This window comes from Somniosus microcephalus, chromosome 9, assembly GCF_052327205.1.
Source record: "Somniosus microcephalus isolate GS21.2 chromosome 9, FLI_Smic_1.0, whole genome shotgun sequence".
In the NCBI taxonomy this organism is placed as follows: domain Eukaryota; kingdom Metazoa; phylum Chordata; class Chondrichthyes; order Squaliformes; family Somniosidae; genus Somniosus; species Somniosus microcephalus.
Window position 1 is genome coordinate 35,614,523 of NC_140995.1, and position 19,834 is coordinate 35,634,356.

At 48.6% G+C, this 19,834-nt stretch overlaps 1 protein-coding gene across 2 annotated transcripts in view; it reads left to right on the forward strand.

The window, feature by feature from the left end:
• Nucleotides 1-4,284: 4,284 nt before the first annotated feature.
• The window catches only part of hcrtr2 (hypocretin (orexin) receptor 2), an 88,633-nt gene continuing 73,083 nt past the window's right edge, over nucleotides 4,285-19,834 (forward strand). For both annotated transcript variants that reach the window (XM_085996516.1, XM_085996517.1), the window contains exon 1: nucleotides 4,285-4,536. In XM_085996516.1, coding sequence (XP_085852642.1) covers nucleotides 4,338-4,536 — 199 coding nt within the window. In that variant the 5' untranslated portion in view covers nucleotides 4,285-4,337. The remainder of the gene's footprint in view (nucleotides 4,537-19,834) is intronic.

The following is a 19,834-nucleotide window of genomic DNA, read 5'->3' on the forward strand; positions in this document are numbered from 1 at the left end:
AGTGTAAGAGGACACGGCCCTCGGTTATAGTGTAAGAGGACATGCCCCTGGGTTACTGTGTAAGAGGACACGCCCCTCGGTTACAGTGAAAGAGGACACGCCCATCGGTTACAGTGTAAGAAGACACGCCCATCGCTTACAGTGTAAGAAGACACGCCCATCGGTTACAGTGTAAGAGGACTCGCCCTTCGGTTACCGTGTAAGAGGACACGCCCCTCGGTTACAGTGTAAGAGGCCACGCCACTCGGTTACAGTGTAAGAGGATACGCCCCTCGGTTACCGTGTCAGAGGACACACCCCTCGGTTACAATGTAAGAGGACACGCCCCTCGGTTACAGTGTAAGAGGACACGCCCTGGGTTACAGTGTAAGAGGACACACCCCTCGGTTACAGTGTAAGAAGACATGCCCCTCGCTTACAGTGTAAGAGGACATGCCCCTTGGTTACAGTGTAAGAGGACACGCCCCTCGGTTACAGTGTAAGAGGACACGCCCCTCAGTTACAGTGCAAGAGGACATGCCCCTCGGTTGCAATGTAAGAGGACACACCCCTCGGTTACAGCGCAAGAGTACACGCCCCTTGGTAACAGTGCAAGAGGATACACCTCTCAGTTACAGTGTAAGAGGATACGCCCCTCGGTTACAGTGTAAGAGGACACGCCCCTCGGTTACAGTGTAAGACGACACACCCCTCGGTTACAGTGTAAGAGGACACACCCCTCGATTACAGTGTAAGAGGACACGCCCCTCGGTTACAGTGTAAGAGGACACGCCCCTTGGTTACAGTGTAAGAGGACACGCCCCTCGGTTACAGTGTAAGAGGACATGCCCCTCGGTTACAGTGTAAGAGGACACGCCCCTCGCTTACATTGTAAGAGGACATGCCCCTCGGTTACAGTGTAAGAGGACATGCCCCTCGGTTACAGTGTAAGAGGACACGTACCTCGGTTACAGTGAAAGAGCACACGCCCCTCGGTTACAGTGAAAGAGGACACGCCCCTCAGTTACAGTGAAAGAGGACACGCCCCTCGGTTACAGTGTAAGAGGACATACCCCTTGGTTACAGTGTAAGAGGACACGTACCTCGGTTACAGTGAAAGAGGACATGCCCCTCGGTTACAGTGAAAGTGCACACGCCCCTCAGTTACAGTGAAAGAGGACACGCCCCTCGGTTACAGTGTACGAGGACACGCCCCTCGGTTACAGTGTAAGATGACACGCCACTCGGTTAGAGTGTAAGTGGACACGCACCTCAGTTACAGTTTAAGAAGACACGCCCCTCGGTTTGAGTATAAGTGGACACGCCCCTCAGATACAGTGTAAGAGGGGACGCCCCTCGGTTACATTGTAGGAGGACACAGCCACACAGCCCTCGGTTACAGTGTAAGAGGCCACGCCCCTCGGTTATAGTTTAAGAGGACACGCCCCTTGGTTACAGTGAAAGAGGCCACGCCCCTCGGTTACAGTCTAAGAGGACACGCCCCTCGGTTACCGTGTAAGAGGACACACCCCTCTGTTGCAGTCTAAGGGGCCACGCCCCTCGGTTACAGTGTAAGAGGACACGCCCCTGGGTTACCGTGTAAGAGGACACATCCCTCGGTTACAGTGTAAGAGGATACGCCCCTCGGTTACAGTCTAAGAGGACACGCCCCTCGGTTATAGTGTAAGAGGACACGCCACTCGGTTACAGTGTAAGAGTACACGCCCCTCGGTTACAGTGTAAGACGACACGCCCCTGGGTTACAGTGTAAGAGGACACACCCCTCCGTTACAGTGTTAGAGGACACGCCCCTCGGGTACAGTGTAAGAGGACACGCCCCTCGAATACAGTGTAAGAGGTCATGCCCCTCAGTTACAGTGTAAGAGGATACGCCCTTCGGTTACAGTGTAAGAGGACACGTCCCTCGGATATAGTGTAAGAGGACACGCCCCTCGGATACACTGTAAGAGGTCACGCCCCTCTGTTACAGTGTACGAGGACACGCCCCTCTGTTACAGTGTAAGAGGACATGCCCCTCACTTATAGTGTAAGAGGACACGCCCCTCGGATACAGTGTAAGAGGTCATGCCCCTCAGTTACAGTGTATGAGGACACGACCCTCGGTTACAGTGTAAGAGGATACGCCCCTCAGTTACAGTGTTAGAGGACATGCCCCTTGGGTACAGTGTACAAGGACACACCCCTCGGTTACCATGTAAGAGGACACGCCCCTCGCTATAGTGTAAGAGGACACGCCACTCTCTTACAGTATAGGAGGACATGCCCCTCGGTTATAGTGTAAGAGGACACGCCCCTCGGTTACAGTGTAAGAGGACACGCCCCTCGGTTACAGTGTAAGAGGTCCCGCCCCTCAGTTATAGTGTAAGAGGACACGCCCCTCGGTTATAGTTTAAGAGGACACGCCACTCGCTTACAGTGTAAGAGGACACGCCCCTCGGTTATAGTGTAAGAGGACACGCCCCTCGGTTACAATGTAAGAGGACACGCCCCTCAGTTACAGTGTAAGAGGACACGCCCCTCGGTTATAGTGTAAGAGGACACGCCCCTCGGTTACAGTGTAAGAGGACATGCCCCTCAGTTTCAGTGTAAGAGGACACGCCCCTCGGTTATAGTGTAAGAGGACACGCCCCTCGGTTACAGTGTAAGAGGACACGCCCCTCAGTTACAGTGTAAGAGGACACGCCCCTCGGTTACACTGTAAGAGGACACACCCCTCGGTTACAGTGTAAGAGGACACGCCCCTCGGTTATAGTGTAAGAAGACACGCCCCTCGGTTACAGTGTAAGAGGACACGCCCCTCGGTTACAGTGTAAGAGGACATGCCCCTCTGTTATAGTGTAAAAGGACACACCCCTCGGTTACAGTGTAAGAGGACACGCCCCTTGGTTACACTGTAAGAGGACACGCCCCTCGGTTACACTGTAAGAGGACACGCCCCTCGGTTACAGTGTAAGAGGACACGCCGTACTGGATGGCACCACTGGTTTTGCAGCCCACAGAAGCCATACAATCCTGGGTTCCCATGTTAGTGTTTGGCATAATTTGACATATGCACTTGGGGAGGGCTAACAAGGCAAGGGAATACAATATAAATGGTACGACACTGAGAAGTGCAGAAGATCAGAGGACCCTTGGAGTGCATGTTAACAGATCATTCTGAAGTTGGAAGGACGGGTAGTAGATAAGGTGGTTAAGAAGGTATACGGGATATTTGTCCGTATTAGCCGAGTCGTAGAATATAAGAGCAGGGAGGTTATGCTTGAACTGTATATAACATTAGTTAGGCCACAGGTAGAATACTGCGTGCAGCTCTGGTCACCACATTACAGGAAGGATGTGATTGCACGAGAGAGGGTGATGAGGAGATTTAAGAGGATGTTGCCTGGGCTGGGGAATTTTAGCTATGAGGAATGATTGGATAGGCTGGGGTTGTTTTCTTTGGAACAGAGGAGACTGAGGGGAGACCTAATTGAGGTGTATAAAACTATGAGGGGCCTAGTTAGAGTGAATAGGAAGGACCTATTTCCCTTAGCAGAGAGATCAATAACCAGGGGGCATAGATTTAAAGTAATTGGTCGGAGGTTTAGAGGGGAATTATTTCCACCCAGAGGGTGGTGGGGGTCTGGAACTCACTGCCTGAAAGGGTGGTAGAGGCAGAGACCCTCATCACATTTAAAAAGTACTTGGATATGCACTTGAAGTGCCGTAACTTACAGGGCTACGGACCTAGTGCTAGAAGGTGGGATTAGGGTGGAGAGATCTTTGTCGGCCTGCACGGACAAGATGGGCCGAATGGCCTCCTTCTGTGCTGTAATTCTATGATAAGCATCCTTGTTACAACGAATCCGCTTACATATATACTTGAGTATAAGTCCTTTGAAAAATGCTCTCCAGCTTTGAACAGCCTGGGATGGTTGGACTTTCAGGGGCGCAGAGGAACGTGGCCCTTGGGTTTCCAAAGCCCGCTCCATAGCGTTTGCATTAGTGTTACTCAGACTCAAGAGTGAGAGATTCTGCAGGGTGGCGCTTTGAAACAAATGCACCCCCGCCTGCACTCCCTGTGTTGAGCCTGCAGCGGGTAGAACATGCTCGTTTCAGAGGCTGGTGAGAGATGTGGATTGGAAGGACTGATGAATGAAGTTTGTGGTGAGTGTGCAGTGGAAAAGCATCAAGGGAGCCTGCCCATTCAGTAAACCTCCTCCTTCTCTTCCTCCTCCCCTCCCCTGCCCAGCGTCACCGGCTTCACGAAGTCCCTTGCTACCTTTCCTGGGGAAGGGACGGGTCTGGAGTAGTGGGCAGTCTCTGAGCAGAAACTGCAATGAGCTCCGCGTTAGGAGATGGAGATGGAGATTGCTGGCACCAAGGCTGATCACCTCGGGCTCAATGATACCAACAGCAGCGCTTCCAGCGCTGATTACGACGATGAATTTATTCGCTACCTGTGGAAGGAGTATTTATATCCGAAGGAATACGAGTGGGTCCTTATCGTTGCCTACATTGTAGTCTTCATCGTTGCTCTGGTTGGAAACATATTGGGTGAGTAACACTTTGCTGCACTTTGCACCATTCCGAAGCACCGGCGTGCTTGGTGCTGCACCTGGACCTGGATCATGATCTGTCCCTGTCCCTTCACCCGCACCCATGCCCCGTCCAACCCGCAGCCGCTCTCCCTCTCCCTCGCTATTCATTTAGAAGTGGAGATGCATTGCAATAGATCGCCAGTAACTTTTAAAGTAAAGCTACGGAATGGAGCCGTTCTCTTTCAAAGCTCTTTTATTCCCAATCGGTGTCACTGCAGGATTAAAGGTTGTGGCATTGTAATGGGTCCTTCCTTATAGACCGTGCATTATTATGTAGTGTGTTATGTAACCAGTCTCCCAGAGCTGTCAACGTCGGTGTAATGTTCAGAGTGACCCGATTGGACATAAGGACATAGGGAGCTGTGTTTATTTTTCAGTGATATATATAATTGATTAGCAAACCAAATGAGCCAAACTTGGTCAGTGCGTTGCCACGCCTGTGGATGTTAATGCGGTCCTTGTTTGCAGAGCTGAGTGAGTGCCTCTAAATATCTGATTTTGGTGTTTCTCACTCCTTTGGTTAGGGAGCTGGACCGATTGAGAGAGCTAAACCATGAAGGGACAGGTGGGGTCTACACTCGAATACCAAGAGCTAAAAATTGGATAGCCCCCGAAAACGGGCGCAGGGAACATTGTGCTGCCTGCTAATTATAATGATAGCGATGTTCAACCCAACGCTAAATGCGGTGCTGAGTGGCTGCACGCTCAGCGGGGAGCCCAGGTTTGTGCGAGACTAGCACCAAGTAAAGCTAGCCTGCAGGTCTTAAAGCCTCCTGCACCTCTTAAACGGGAGGTGCATTCTGGCTGCTGCAGGTACTGGAAGTCGTTGTAGAGGAGTGTGTGACCTAGTGAAGATGGCCCAACATGGCAGAGTGAGGGCTCCCAGATTTTCAGATGCAGCTTTCGAGGCTCTGGTGCAGGAGGTGGATAGGAGGAGAGATGTCCTGTATCCACAGGGTGCCAGGAAACCCTCCAGACAGACGCTGAAAAGGAAATGGGAGCAGATAGCCGTCGCTGTCAATGCAAGCAGTGTAGCCCCGAGGACCTGGATGCAGTGCATGAAGAAGTCTAATGACCTCACATGAGTAAGGTCAAGGTGAGTGAATCCGTCTTCAAATGCCATATCCCACAAACTGCACCACTAGCCTCACACGCTGCTGAATTCACCACACCCCCATCAGTCACCTACAACAATCTCTATCAATCGCGACTCATACCTCACAGTCATATGCTCCATATCACCCTCACACACTTAGCACTGCTGCAAGGAGCACTGCTGCAAGGCTCACACCCACATCTCACAACTTGCGGTACATCTCCGAATTGAGATGCGGCGCCCACAACGTGACGTGTGTGCAGTCAATGGCATCTGCACCATGGGGAAGCCGGCTATCCTGGGGAAGCCGCATGCTCGCTCTGTCTGCTACTCTCTGGCAAGAGACAGTGAAATGTTTTCAGCTCTCCTTGCATACAGAGCCTCACTCATCTCACTTACACAAACGTGGATGGAGAACTGGGAGATGTTACAGATGTTGCCTGCTCCTGCCTGGAAGGAGCATGAAGCGAAGATGTTCAAGGCCACGGACTCCTTTACAGCCACTGGCAATGACGTCCTCTCCCTGGACTGAGGCTGCACGTCTCCCTGCAGCAGGTGGCAGATTTCTGTGATCACCTCCTTAGTAAAACAGAGACGTCGCATGTACTATAGCAAAATACTGCAGATGCTGGAAATCCAAAATAACAACAAAAAATGCTGGAAAAACTCAGCAGGCCAGGCAACATCTGTGGAGAGAAAATAGAGTTGCATGTACTGTTCCTTGCTGAGGTTGAGGAGGAGAATTGCTCCCTGAAGACCCTGGGTGGACATGGCCTCCTGCTGAGAGCCCTTCTCCCCCTCCTCCTCCTGCCTCTTCTAGCAACTTCTCCTGCTCTGTGCCGCCTCTGCTCATTCTCCCTGTCATGCTGCAGGTCAAGGGGGATACAAACTACTGCACCCATGGCTGGGAGCAACTGGTCTGAGCAGACCCCTTGCAAGTCAGTACCAAGTCCTTGAACACATGCCACACCACTCCTTGTAGACTTTAGACAACTTTAAAGAAGTGTAGGAAGCACCAAACACTTCTACAAACTCAGCAACAGCTAGCAGAAATCAATCAGCAACTAACCTGTAGCACTGGTGGGGTATCCTTCCTGCTGCTGAATGCATGTTCAGCTGTACGAGGTTAAGAGAGGGTGTTAGCTCCAGTGTTGAGGTCAAAAATGGCAGTGCTGGCATCAAATCAGCATTACCCGCTGATTGACATCATGATCTGCCTACTCTGCATACTTATGGCGCACGCTACCAGTGCCGATGCTAACCCCCTCACTAAAATGGCGTCCGGAGTGGCCCACTCTAGAAGTGTGCGTGCGCTGCTCGGATGCCATTTTTGACTCAATTCGGCACCCGTAATGCCCAAAAAATGGCTGCTAGGCAACCGAATTTATAGCCCCAGGTACCTAAAAGAACAGTTGCCGCTGTCTTGATTACCTTTGCCCTCGTGCAGATGGTTTATCCAACTGTGCTGTGGCTTTCTCAACCTACCCTGACTGTATGCACAGTGGGATTTTTCAGGTAATTAAAAAAACTTCTCTTATCCCTGATTCTTCCGGCAGCCTTCACTGAGTGTCAGCTTAAGGAGAGACATCCAAAATGTAGAAAGGGTAATAAGACTGTGGTTTCCCAAACCTGAGGTTGCCATAGGATACAGTTGCACTGTCAGCTTCAAATTGATGCCACGCAATTTATGGTGTGCATTGATAGAAATGTGGCAGCATAGTATAACTTGGGAGTTGCATTGGAGGCTAAATATCAAGTCATTCAACAAGCATGCAGATGCGGTGATGGGGGGATTGTAGGTTTCTAATGAAGGATGAGCTAGATGGACCAAAGGACCTCCCTCATTTACACTTATCTTGTGGTGGTCTGACTCCCAAGCAGAATATATTGAAAGATGTGAAACCACCTCCAATAGGCACCTTAACATCCAGGCTTGTGCAAAGCACATTTTACAAGTGCCCAAATGGTCCATTGGACTTCCTGAAAAGTTTACAAATTTATTTCTCAATCTTGTGGTGAGAATGTAAATGCTGCCATCTACTCTCTCATAACATTAAAGATTACTCACCCATGAAGTGCAGTGTCCAAACACACATACACAGAGCTACGTATATGACCAAGCTAGGTTGAGGAAACCATTTCACAGTGGGTTAAACCATTTAGAACAGGGAACGAACAATCAGGGCAGTGTCATTTACTCTTTTAGACACTTGACATTCCTATGTAGGCTCTACATGCTCATTTACAAAAGTAAAATACTGCAGTTGCTGGAAATCTGAAATAAAAACAGAAAATGCTGGAAATACTCAGCAGGGCATTTACAGGTCGGCACTTCCACTGTTCCAGCTCCCTGACCAAGATTAGGAGAAGGCAGTCATGCACACATACTGAGCTCTGTGCAACTTGTGGTGAAATGGGTCTGCCAGTATGCCTTAATAACCATCACATTCTACAAATACCAGTTTAATACAGCATGTGGCAGAAGCCACTGACCGGCAAGGTCACTGAGCTTTGATTCTTAATCACTTTAGAGCTGCAATGTATATACATGATCAAGGTGTACTCTTCTTATCCCCATGGCAGCAGTTGCTGTACTGCAACTGCTGATTTACTGCCCCAAGGGATCGGGCTACAAATTGATCATGCCCCATTTCATATTTCTTGTTCCTGCTGGTTCCGGCTGCTGCTCATAGCTGGCTCTGCTGCTTTGTCCCCAGACAAAGGATGAGCTAGATAGGCCAAAAGGCTTCCCTCGCTTGCACTTATCTTGTGGTGGTTGGATTCCCAAGCAGACCACATTAAACAACGTGATACCACCTCCAATAAACATCCTCTCTGGGCTACAAATGGGAATTCCTGGTCTTAGAATAAATCAGCACAGAATCCATTGCAGGTAGGAGGGCAGCCAGGACTGATAGGAAAAAAAGTACATCAGGGTAGTAGAGTGCCTCTGTGACCTGAGGAGGAGCATTGGAGGAAATGAGTGTCTCTATAAACTTGGGGATGAGGTGAGAGAGTGTTTCTGTAAACTGGGAGCAGTTGGAGAGGGAGAATGCCTCTTGAACTGGGGGAAGGGGTCCGGGGAACAATCTGTGAAGAAGGCAAAGCGACTTTTGAAGTAGTTTTTGGGGAAGTGATGTTTGGGTTCATATGTTGATTGTGTCCAGTTCTGGACACCAAAACACAAAGGAGACATTTAAATGTTGGAGGCAGTGCAAAGAGCTACAATAATGATCCCCAGTGTTAGATGTCTGAGCTGCGAGGAAAGACTGGAGAGAGCTGGGCTGTTCAGCTTTGAAAGGAGGTGTCAGATGTGAGTTTATAAAGGTATATAAGATAGCAAATAGTATGGAAAAGGTAAATCTGGATAATTACATTAAACTAAATCATATTAGTAGAACAGTGGGCCACAGGTTCAAACTAGTAAAAGCCACATTTAGGGCAGATGTCAGGGAGTTTTTCTTCACACAAAGAATGATCAATACATGGAATAAACCCTGGAATCATTAACAAGCTAGTTGGACTTTGCAATGTCATTGTCGATGGATGCATTAAGATGGTTCAAATATCATTCCTCATCTGTAATTAGCTTGTAATCTTGAATATGGATAAACCCAAATGCTAAGTTATTTTTCCTGTCATTTTTTTTAGATTAAGAATCTATCAATTGTAAAGTAAAACAGTGCTTAAAATTAACCAGAAGGCACCATTTTAATGTAAAAATTCAAATCCCAACAGCTGCAATCAAAAAGCAGATATTGCCTCTAACATTTGTCAGTTACTCCTCCTTAGTTGGATTTTCTTTAGTTAACTTTCCCAACTGTCCACAGTGTATGCAGAAATGCATTCCATTCATAACATCTGTGTTCTACCCCCAAAATCAGATCCACCCAGGGAGTCATCCCAAGTGTAGTCTTTAGGTGAAGCAGGGTTGGAGGGTGGGCCTCCATAGACACCTCCTTAAAGCAGAGAAAGTTAATCAAGGGTCAGTAACCAGAGGACACAGATTTAAGGAAATTGAAAAAAGAACCTGAGGCGAGATGAGGAGAATTATTTTATGCAGCGAGTTGTTATGATCCGGATTGCACTGCCTGAAGGGGTGATTCAATAATAACTTTCAAAAGGGAATTGGATAAATACTTGAAGAGGAAAACATGGCAGGGCTATGGGGAAAGGGCGGAGGAGTGGGACTAATTGGAGAGCTCTTTCAAAGAGCCGGCACAGGCACGATGGGCTGAATGGCCTCCAGCTGTGCTGTAATATTCGATAACTGGGCTAGGCCGTGCAGACATAATTCAGCTCTCATTTAAAAGTCCTAGGCCTAGAAATTCAGTTGGCTGCGCCAGCCGTTAGCGCCTTAGGAGGAGTAGATCTCGAGCGCTAGGCGCTTAGCGCCCGGGCGCAGCGCGATCTGCGCCTCGCCCCAACTTCAGTAGACATTTAGCGCCGGCACAAAGTCATTGCGCGCGCTCATCTGCGCGCGCAGATCATGACGTCATTTCGTCGTGCAACGCCCTTTGTGTGCCCGGAACCGGAACTTCACTCGCGCCGCCCCATTGTGCGCCTGGCGGCCCTAGCGACTGTTGAGTCGAACGGTGCTCAGCCGATGCGGGCCGTGGGGAGCGCAAATTAAAGGGCACTCCTGCAGTAGAAAAGGCAGCCGTTTTGCAACACTCCTTCAGGAGGAGGAGGAGGAGGAGGAGCCACATAACAAACTGATGGAGAGAAGCCCTCAACACAAATACACTAGTCTCGGCCTTTCAAAAAAACAAATCCACCCTCCCCCTTTAAGAGCTCACCGGAGCCAGAGTGTCTGCCGGCAATCAGCAGCTCGCTGCACCTGCCCTGCGCCCAACTTCCGGTGTTAGCGCCCCGGGCTGCCGGCTTAGCGCCTAATGATAGTCGTGCATCGCCTGTTTTAGCGCAGCAGCAACCTCTTAGGGCGATGCAACTGAATATCGACGAAGGGGGCTCGACTTTGCGCCGGGCGCAAACTTTAGCGGCCGCCCGACTTTACCGCCCCAAAAGTGGCTATACTGAATTTCTAGGCCCTAACGTCCTACATTTTGTCCTTATTTTATTTCCATTATAATTTCCTATGCCCAGGTTTAGAACGGAAACTGCCAATATAAACTTGTCACACAATGACCCCTTCCTGTCAGTGGGACTGCAGCGCGTCCACTAGGGGAGGCTGCAATTGTAGTGTGACAAGTTTACATGGAGAGTTTCCATTATAAATGTGAACATTGGAAATTATAGTGGAAAAAAATATGACGGTGTGCGCAGACTAAGATTTTTAATATATGATTTTTTTTTTAGAGTGTTTGCTGATCTAGCATTTCGGTTAGGTGTTCCCAGCACCAGGGAAAGCAGGACATTTGTTTAATTTCAGTCCCTGGAGGTTCACACATGACTAACTCCGCTTCAGCGACAGTCAGATCGCCTGTACCATTTCCAGCATCATTCGAGTAAATGGCAAGGACCAAAATCTCCCATTCATTGCCTGGACCGCCGGGATCAGAAGTGAAGCGCCAGGAGTCACTGAGAGCTTTGCAGAAATAGCGATCGGCGTGTTGGAGCCATGCTTCCTGCAATCCCTTCCTAAAGGCACAGAAAGATAAGTACACGATCTGGTGGTAAACTGGAACTTGTGTTGCTTGCCAAATAAACACTTTTTAAGTGATTTTTTTGTGTGACATTAGCCAAACTGGCACGGAATCTATTTTAAAGTTGCTATTAATACTGCCAATATAAAACCCAGGCTCACACAATAAACTCACCGTCAGCTTATTGCTAGACGGAATAACAAATGATGGGACAGAGCTGTACGAGCAAAGACTTCCCTGTACACACTGGAGCTGCTGAAAGGACATCACGAAGTGGGGCTTTGTCCCCGCTCTTAATTTCATTCACTCCGATCCTCTGGGCTTGCGATTTTTGGATCGGAATCGGGTTTCGTTTTTAAAAAATCCCTGTACAGATAAACGTTGCTTGCAGTGAACCGTGTTTGATAGGTGCCGGCAATGGACACAGAACTTCAAACATCCTTAATCAGCTGCTCTAAATCTTTTAAGATTTTAGCTCTTGCTGCAGTGAGGCGATCCAGTTTAATGGGGAATGGAGGTGAACAAGCAGCGAGACTCACAGCTAACGCCCCCAGTGGAATGTACATGGAGTGGGTAGTGAAAACTGCAGGGCACTTGGGCGGACCGCGACAGCCCAACAGGGAAGGCAGATCTGCTAAAGATGAGGTGAAAATAGTGTCCATTTCTCAATGTACTTGGCAGGAAATGTAAGCGTTGTTGTTGTATGATGGGAAGAGATGCTCAAATCTAGATGGTGTTACAAGGGTTATTTTTGCAGCTGTAGAAGAATACGTTGATAGGGTTAGATGAAGTAAGGTGGGAGGAGGTCCTGTGGAACACCAGTACAGACCAGCTGGGCTGAATGGCCTGTTTCTGTTTCTGCGCTGCACGTTCTATATAATTCTATGTAAGGCTGTTGTAAGAGTAGTAAGAATGGTTTAATTTCATGAATTACCCTGTTGCTATGAATTACTTGGGCCATAACATATATAAGCTTATTCCAATAGCACATCAGCAACTATGTTACTACTAAGATTACCTTCTTACGATAGCAAAATACTGCAGATGTTGGAAATCCGAAATAACAACAGAAAATGCTGGAAAAACTCAGCAAGTCAGGCAACATCCGTGCAGAGAAATTTGAGTTGACGTTTCGGGTTTGACCCTTCTTCAAAACTGGAGAGAAAAGGAACTAGATCGAAGGCAGGGCTGCGATCGGACAAAAGAATAAAAGAACCAAAAGAAGTAAAAGAGATTAGAAGCTAGACGAGATGGTAATAGGCTGTGATTAGGTGTAAAGTGTACTGGCAGGGCAAAAGATAGCTGCCAGGTGTGAGAGAGAAACAAAAGGAAAGGGGGGGGGGGAAAGGAAAGGAGTGGAAAAATATAAGTGAAAATGAAATAGGGGCCGAGGTTATGATCTGAAATTGTTGAACTCGATATTGAGACCGGAAGGCTGCAGACTGCCTAATCGGAAGATGAGGTGCTGTTCCTCGAGTTTACGTTGAGCTTCCGTGGAACAGTACAAGAGGCCAAGGACGGTGAGGTCCGAGTGGGAATGGAGCGGTGAATTGAAATGACAGGCGACCGGAAGCTCGGGGTCACCCTTACGGACTGAACGGAGGTGTTCCGCAAAGCGGTCACCCAATCTGCGTTTGGTCTCCCCAATGTAGAGGAGACCGCATCGTGAGCAGCGAATACAGTATACTAGATTGCGAGAAGTACAAGTAAATCGCTGTTTCACCTGGAAGGGGTGTTTGGGGCCCTGGACAGTGGGGAGGGGGGAGGTATAGGGGCAGGTGTTACATCTCCTCCGCTTGCACGGGAAGGTGCCAGGCGAAGGGGAAGGGCTGTTTGGGGTGATAGAGGAGTGGACTAGGGTGTCTCGGAGAGAGCGGTCCCTGCGGAATGCTGAAAGGGGAGGGGAGGGGAAGATACGTTTGGTGGTGGGATCACTTTGGAGGTAGCGGAAATGCCGGAGGATGATCCGTTGAATGTGGAGGCTGGTGGGGTGAAAGGTGAGGACAAGGGGAACCCTATCGTGGTTCCGGGAGGGAGGGGCAGGGGTGAGGGCAGAGGTGCGGGAGATAGAACTGACACGGTCGAGGGCAGTGTCAACCACGGTAGAGGGGAATCCTCGGTTGCGGAAAAAGGAAGACATGTCTGAAGCACTGGTGTGGAAGGTGGCATCGTCGGAGCAGATACGGCGGAGGCGGAGAAACTGGGAGAATGGAATAGAGTCCTTACAGGAAGCGGGGTGGGAGGAAGTGTAGTCCAGGTAGCTGTGGGAGTCAGTGGGCTAGTAGTAAATATTGGTCGATAACCTATCCCCAGAGATGGAGACGGAGAAGTCGAGGAAGGGAAGGGAAGAGTCAGAGATGGACCATGTGAAGGTGAGGGAAGGGTGGAAATTGGAGGCAAAGTGAATGAAATTGTCAAGTTCGGGGCGAGAGCAGGAAACGGCACCGATACAGTCATCAATGTATCGGAAAAAGAGGTGAGGGAGGGGACCCGAGTAGGACTGGAACAAAGATTGTTCCACATAGCCCACGAAAAGGCAGGCATAGCTAGGACCCATGCGGGTACCCATGGCAACACCTTTGATTTGGAGGAAATGAGTGGAGTTAAAGGAGAAGTTGTTCAATGTGAGAACAAGTTCAGCCAGGCGGAGGAGGGTCGTGGTGGATAGGGACTGGTCGGGCCTCTGTTCGAGGAAGAAGCGGAGTGCCCTCAGGCCATCCGGGTGGGGGATGGAGGTGTAGAGGGATTGTACGTCCATGGTGAAAAGGAAGCGGTTGGGGCCAGGAAACTGGAAACTGTTAAAGTGGCGGAGGGCGTCCGAAGAGTCGCGGATGTAGGTGGGAAGAGACTGGACAAGGGGAGAAAAGATAGAGTCAAGATAGGAAGAGATAAGTTCCGTAGGGCAAGAACAGGCTGAAACAATGGGTCTACCAGGGCAGTCCTGTTTGTGGATCTTGGGAAGGAGGTAGAAGCGGGCTGTGCGGGGTTGGGGAACTATGAGGTTGGTGGCAGCGGGGGGAAGATCTCCAGAGGAGATGAGGTCAGTGACAGTCTTGGAAACGGTGGTTTGATGTTCGGTAGTGGGGTCATGGTCCAGGTGGAGGTAGGAGCAGGTGTCGGAGAGTTGGCGTTCAGCTTCCGCTAGGTAGAGGTCAGTGCGCCAAACAACAACAGCACCACCCTTGTCAGCGGGTTTAATGACAATGTCAGGGTTGGATCTAAGAGAATGGAGTGCTGCAAGTTCAGAGGGAGGTAGGTTGGAGTGAGTGAGGGGAGCAGAGAAATGGAGACGGCCGATGTCACGGCGGCAGTTAGCGATGAAAAGATCTAGAGAGGGTAAGAGGCCGGGGGAGGGGTCCAGGTAGAATGGGAATTCTGCAAGCGGGAGAAAGGGTCAGTTGTGCGGGGGGAGGACTCCTGGCCAAAGAAGTGGGCACGGAGACGAAGGCAGCGGAAAAAGAGCTCAGCATCGTGCCGAGCTCGAAATTCATTGAGGTGGGGGCGTAAGGGGATGAAGCTCAGGCCTTTGCTGAGGACTGATCGTTCAGGGTCAGAGAGTGGAAGGTCAGAGGGGATAGTGAACACACGGCAGGGGGTGAGATTGGGAGAAGGGGGGTCAGAGGAAAGTGAAGGGGAAGAAGGTTCCGGAGGGGCGTTGGTGTCCAAGAGTTGATGAAGCTTGCGATCCTTGACATCGGAAAGGAAGAAGAAAAGTTTTTTGTTGAAGCGTCGGATGAGTCGAAGGATGAAGTGGAACTGAGGACCCGGACAGCTTTGAGATAGAGTGCGCCGGTGTTGCTGAAGAGAGAAGTCGAGTGTGTTCATGTGGCGCCGCATGGCGTTGAGCGTGGATCTCAGGATGCGGCGAGAGCAGTAGTTCGAGGAACGATGAATATCTTGGAGATATTTGTAATCCTGGGTGGATCCGAAGCACGAAGGGTGGAAGTTTAGTTGGAATCCACGTGGAGTAAGTCGTACAAGATCCATGCATAGTGTAATTGCTGCTCCAATGCCAGCACATTTCCCTTTTTACAGGCTAAACTAACACACAACAGAAGGCAGCAACAAGTGACTGGAAATTGACTTTCCCAGATCTGTATGTTAACCACTATGTGAGGAGTTGATTGTAGATGATTTAACTTGTAAGACCTCAGAGTGTAGGTGATAACCTGTGTGGGTGCGGAGGCCACAGCTACTAGCCAATACCCTAGATAGTGCATGTTCTTGTGTGGTTTAAAGGTTATACCTTCAGCATAGCCCACAAAGTCACTGCCATGTGCAACTGCAGGCAGCCCATAATGTCTGTCCCGGTATAGAAAGAAAGAAAGACTTGGATTTATATAGCGCCTTTCACGGCCACCGGACGTCTCAAAGCACTTTCCAGCCAATGAAGTACTTTTGGAGTGTAGTCACTGCTGTAATGTGGGAAATGCAGCTGCTTATAATGCACCCAGTATCACCACCAGCGTTAACAAGCAGCATCACAGACACACTCACTGAGGGCGGCTTGAACATTGGGTTAGAGATGGGATCACAAGATTATGCAGTGGTAAGAAAGGGCCAGGTGATGTGACTGCAGTGCTCAGATATTCAGATATCACCAGGACTACTTCAAAAAGGAGAATGCTGCTTTTGCAGTAACTGTAATGATTCACATTGTTCCTTGCATGACATTGGGGTGCTATACTGTTCCTGTCTCATGCACTTGGTTTACTGTCGCTGTGGCCAATCTTGGTGCCATCATGGAGAGGTGTCTGTCTATCAGACTGCCACTGGCACCATACCAACATCCATGACAGCTGCAGTGGAGGTGTCCACACCCAGAATAGGTGAGGCCTCTCATGAATGATCCCCCATTTGCTGCCAATATGATGGGGTGATAATCCAAGATGTGACAGTTTAATGCAACTTGGAACAACATTGCAAACCAATATCAGTGAACAAGAACTCTCATACCAAGAGAGCATGAGGCAGAGATGGCAAATGATGCAAAAGTGGGTAGCACCGCAGCACATGGGTACACTTTTGTGATCGCCAATCTGCATTTGCTCTCCCCAATGTAGAGGAGACCGAATCATGACCAGCGAATACAGTATACTAAATTGGAAAAGGTACAGGTAAATCATTGTTTCACCTGGAAGGAGTGTTTGGGGCACTGGACAGTGGGAAGGAGGAGGTAAAAGGGCAGGTGTTGCATCTCCTATGCTTGCATGGGAAGGTATCATGGTAAGGAGAGGGGTTGTTGGGGGTGATTGAGGATTGGACCAGGGTGTGGGGAAGAGAAGATGCCTTTGGTGGTGGGATCATGCTGGAGATGGTGGAAACAGTGGAAATAGTGGAGTATGATCTGTTGAATGTAGAGGCAGGTGGAGTGTAAGGTGAGGACAAGGGCAACCATATTGTGGTTCTAGGAGGGAGGGGAAGGGGTGAGAGCAGAAGAGCAGGAAATAAAATGGACACGGTCAAAGGCCATGTCAACCATGGTGGAGGAGAATCCTCGGTTGAGGAAAAAGGAAGACATATCGAAGCAATAGAAGGGAAGGTGGCATTTTCTGAACAGATGCGACAGAGACAGAGAAACTGGGAGAATGGAATAGAGTCCTTACAGGAAGCGGGGTGGGAAGAAGTGTACTCAAGGTAGCTGTGGGAGTCAGTGGGCTTATAGTAGATACTGGGTGACAGCGTCTCCCCAGAAATGGAGACAGAGAAGTCGACGATGGGAAGGGAAGAGTCGGAGATGGGCCAAGTGAACGTGAGGGAAGGATGGAAATTGGAAGCAAAATGAATGAAATTTTCCAGTTCAGGGCGAGAGCTGGAAATGGCACTGATACAGTCATCAATGTACCAGAATATGAGGTGAGGGAGGGGACCTGAGTACGACTGGAACATATCCATGAAAAGGCAGGCATAGTCAGGACCCATACGGATTCCCATAGCAACGCCTTTGATTTGGAGGAAGTGAGTGGAGTCAAAGGAGAGGTTGTTCAATGTGAGAACAGGTTCAGCCAGGCAGAGGAGGGTGGTGATGGATGGGAACCGGTTGGGCCTTTGTTCAAGGAAGAAGCAGAGCGCCCTCATTTAATATTTGGCAATTGGCCATTGCTATGATTGCAACTGACATGCAACAACCAAGCAGGACAATGCGAATAACAATATATGTAAGGATGACCTGCAACAGAATGATTAGAGGGAAAACTGGCTTATCTGAGAAGATAGTATGGGAGTGTCCTATTGCTGTTTTTGTATCTTTACGCTCTTTCCTTGGAGAATAGTGTGAAGTGGTGGAAGGTTATGTCGGCTGATTAGCAGTCTGAGAGGCTATGACATGAGGGCTTCTTCTATGGCGATAAACATTTTTATACCAGCCAATAGGGTGGTTCATCCTGTAAGAGGGCAGGTTTTTAATGGGCTCCCACAACCCATACAATGAGAGGTGGGGGAGGCACCCACACCCAGCAGATGCGACTATCCCGCTGGATGTCAATCCAGAATTCAAAGCCGGAGTTCTGGTCTCCACTCTGGAGACTCAGATGTGGGAGTGTTACCACAAAGTCAAAGGCTCGCTCCAGGGGCCTGGTGCAGGGTTATATTAATACTTCAACCAAAAGAACTTGTCAATCATAAGCTGATGATGTTATATTTCCCTGTACCCTAATAACTCTGCTGGATGTGGCACTATCAGATCATCAACCTTTTTCACTTCCACTTGCTGTTGCCCCCCTCCCTCACCCCCTACTTTGAATTGAGTACGTCTTTTGATTGCTACATCGTGCAGCATGCAGCGCAGCACTGTTCTGCCGATGTGTTCTGAGTGTACTACAAGCAACTAGCCCATGCAGTATATTCAGGGGAAGTGCTGCTTCAAAAGGTCTGCTCAGTGAGTCACTGAAACCATTTGCCTCGTGGTACCTGTTCTGTGCTGAAGTTTCAGAGTAATGTAGAAGTGTGATAAGAGGTGGAATAAGAACAGACCTGCTGAGTGGTGACAAAATAATTCTAACTTTGCCTGCCTCATATAACATTCTGGAGATATTGGCAATATTTAAATCTGTTAACCCCATCTCTCCAAATTGTGCAGCAGCAAATCATTCAATCAGTCACGTTAACTCCGTCTCTCCAGTTCAAACTATTTCTAATCTGAGTGTTGTCAGTGCAGGTACCATCCCGATATTATTCAAATGCACGCTATTAAATGCAATGAGTGTGAAAAGGCAGAGGAGTATAATGTATTCAGAGGAATTGAAAAGGATTTGAACATTAGTCATCGTATATAAAGTTAGTTCAGTATGTTTGAACGAACTAGATTGACAACGAGTAATTCAGTGTGTTACAACTGAATGAAACATTCATTTTAAAAGAAAGATTTTAGTCTGTAGAAATCTAATCCTTGCATAGTATACAGAAACACCTACACATTCTTCAGGGAAGTGGTAATTATTTTTAAACTTCGGTATATCTGATTTAGCACAAAAGCTTCAGCTCATACTGATTACACAGCACCAACCTATGCATTGGCAGTAGTTGGGTTTACATCTCCCAGTACTGATTTGCAATTAGATTGAACACAAATGCTTGAAGTACAAGCAGGGGAGATGATGTAGTCACACGTCTATGATGGAAAAAGTGCAAATAAACCTGTAAATCGCAGGAAATTCTAAGGTTACAGATTATAGCCTTTGTTTACAGAGTTGAGAGAATCATAGAATCAACGAATGGTTACAGCACAGAAAGAGGCCATTCGGCCCATCGAGCCCATGCCGAATCTCTGCAAGAGCACTTCAACTACTCCCACTCCCCGCCCACCCCCCGGAGCCCTGCAATTTGTTTCCCCTCAGGTACTTATCCAATTCTCTTTTGAAAGCCATGATTGAGTCTGCCTCCACCACCCTTTCAGGCAGTGCATTCTAGATCCTAACCACTCGCTGCGTAAAAAAGTTTTTCCTCATGTTGCCTTTGGTTCTTTTGCCAACCACTTTGAGTCTGTGTCCTCTGGTTCTCGACCCTTCTGCCAATGGGAACAGTTTCTCCCTATCTACACTGTCCAGATCCCTCATGATTTTGAATACCTGTATCAAATCTCCTCTCAAACTTCTCTGCTCCAAGACCAACAACCCCAGCTTCTCTAGTCTATCCACATAACTGAAGTCCCTCACCCCTGGACCCATTCCTGTAAATCTTTTCTGCACCCTCTCTAAGGAGAGAAATCTTCTAAAGCAGGTTGAAGTGGGTTCAGTGTTGTGTAGTATTTATTTGTTATAACAAATGATTACATAAGCATCCTCTAGTTGTACAAATGACACATAATAGCATGTGCGTGTACTGACATCCGCTGCCCAACATTGACTGCTGAATTTGGCACTCCCTGTTGGGAGTCACGCTCACAGGGAGCTCTCCAATCCATAATCCCAGAAACTGCTGCAATTTACAGAAAGTTACAATTGCATTTTTTTTCTTGTCTATTAATTTAAATGGATGCAAAGTTAGATACTGCAGGCCAGTGATTTCCTGACCAGCACTCCTTGCAAACACCACCCTACGCTTGAGTGAATCTC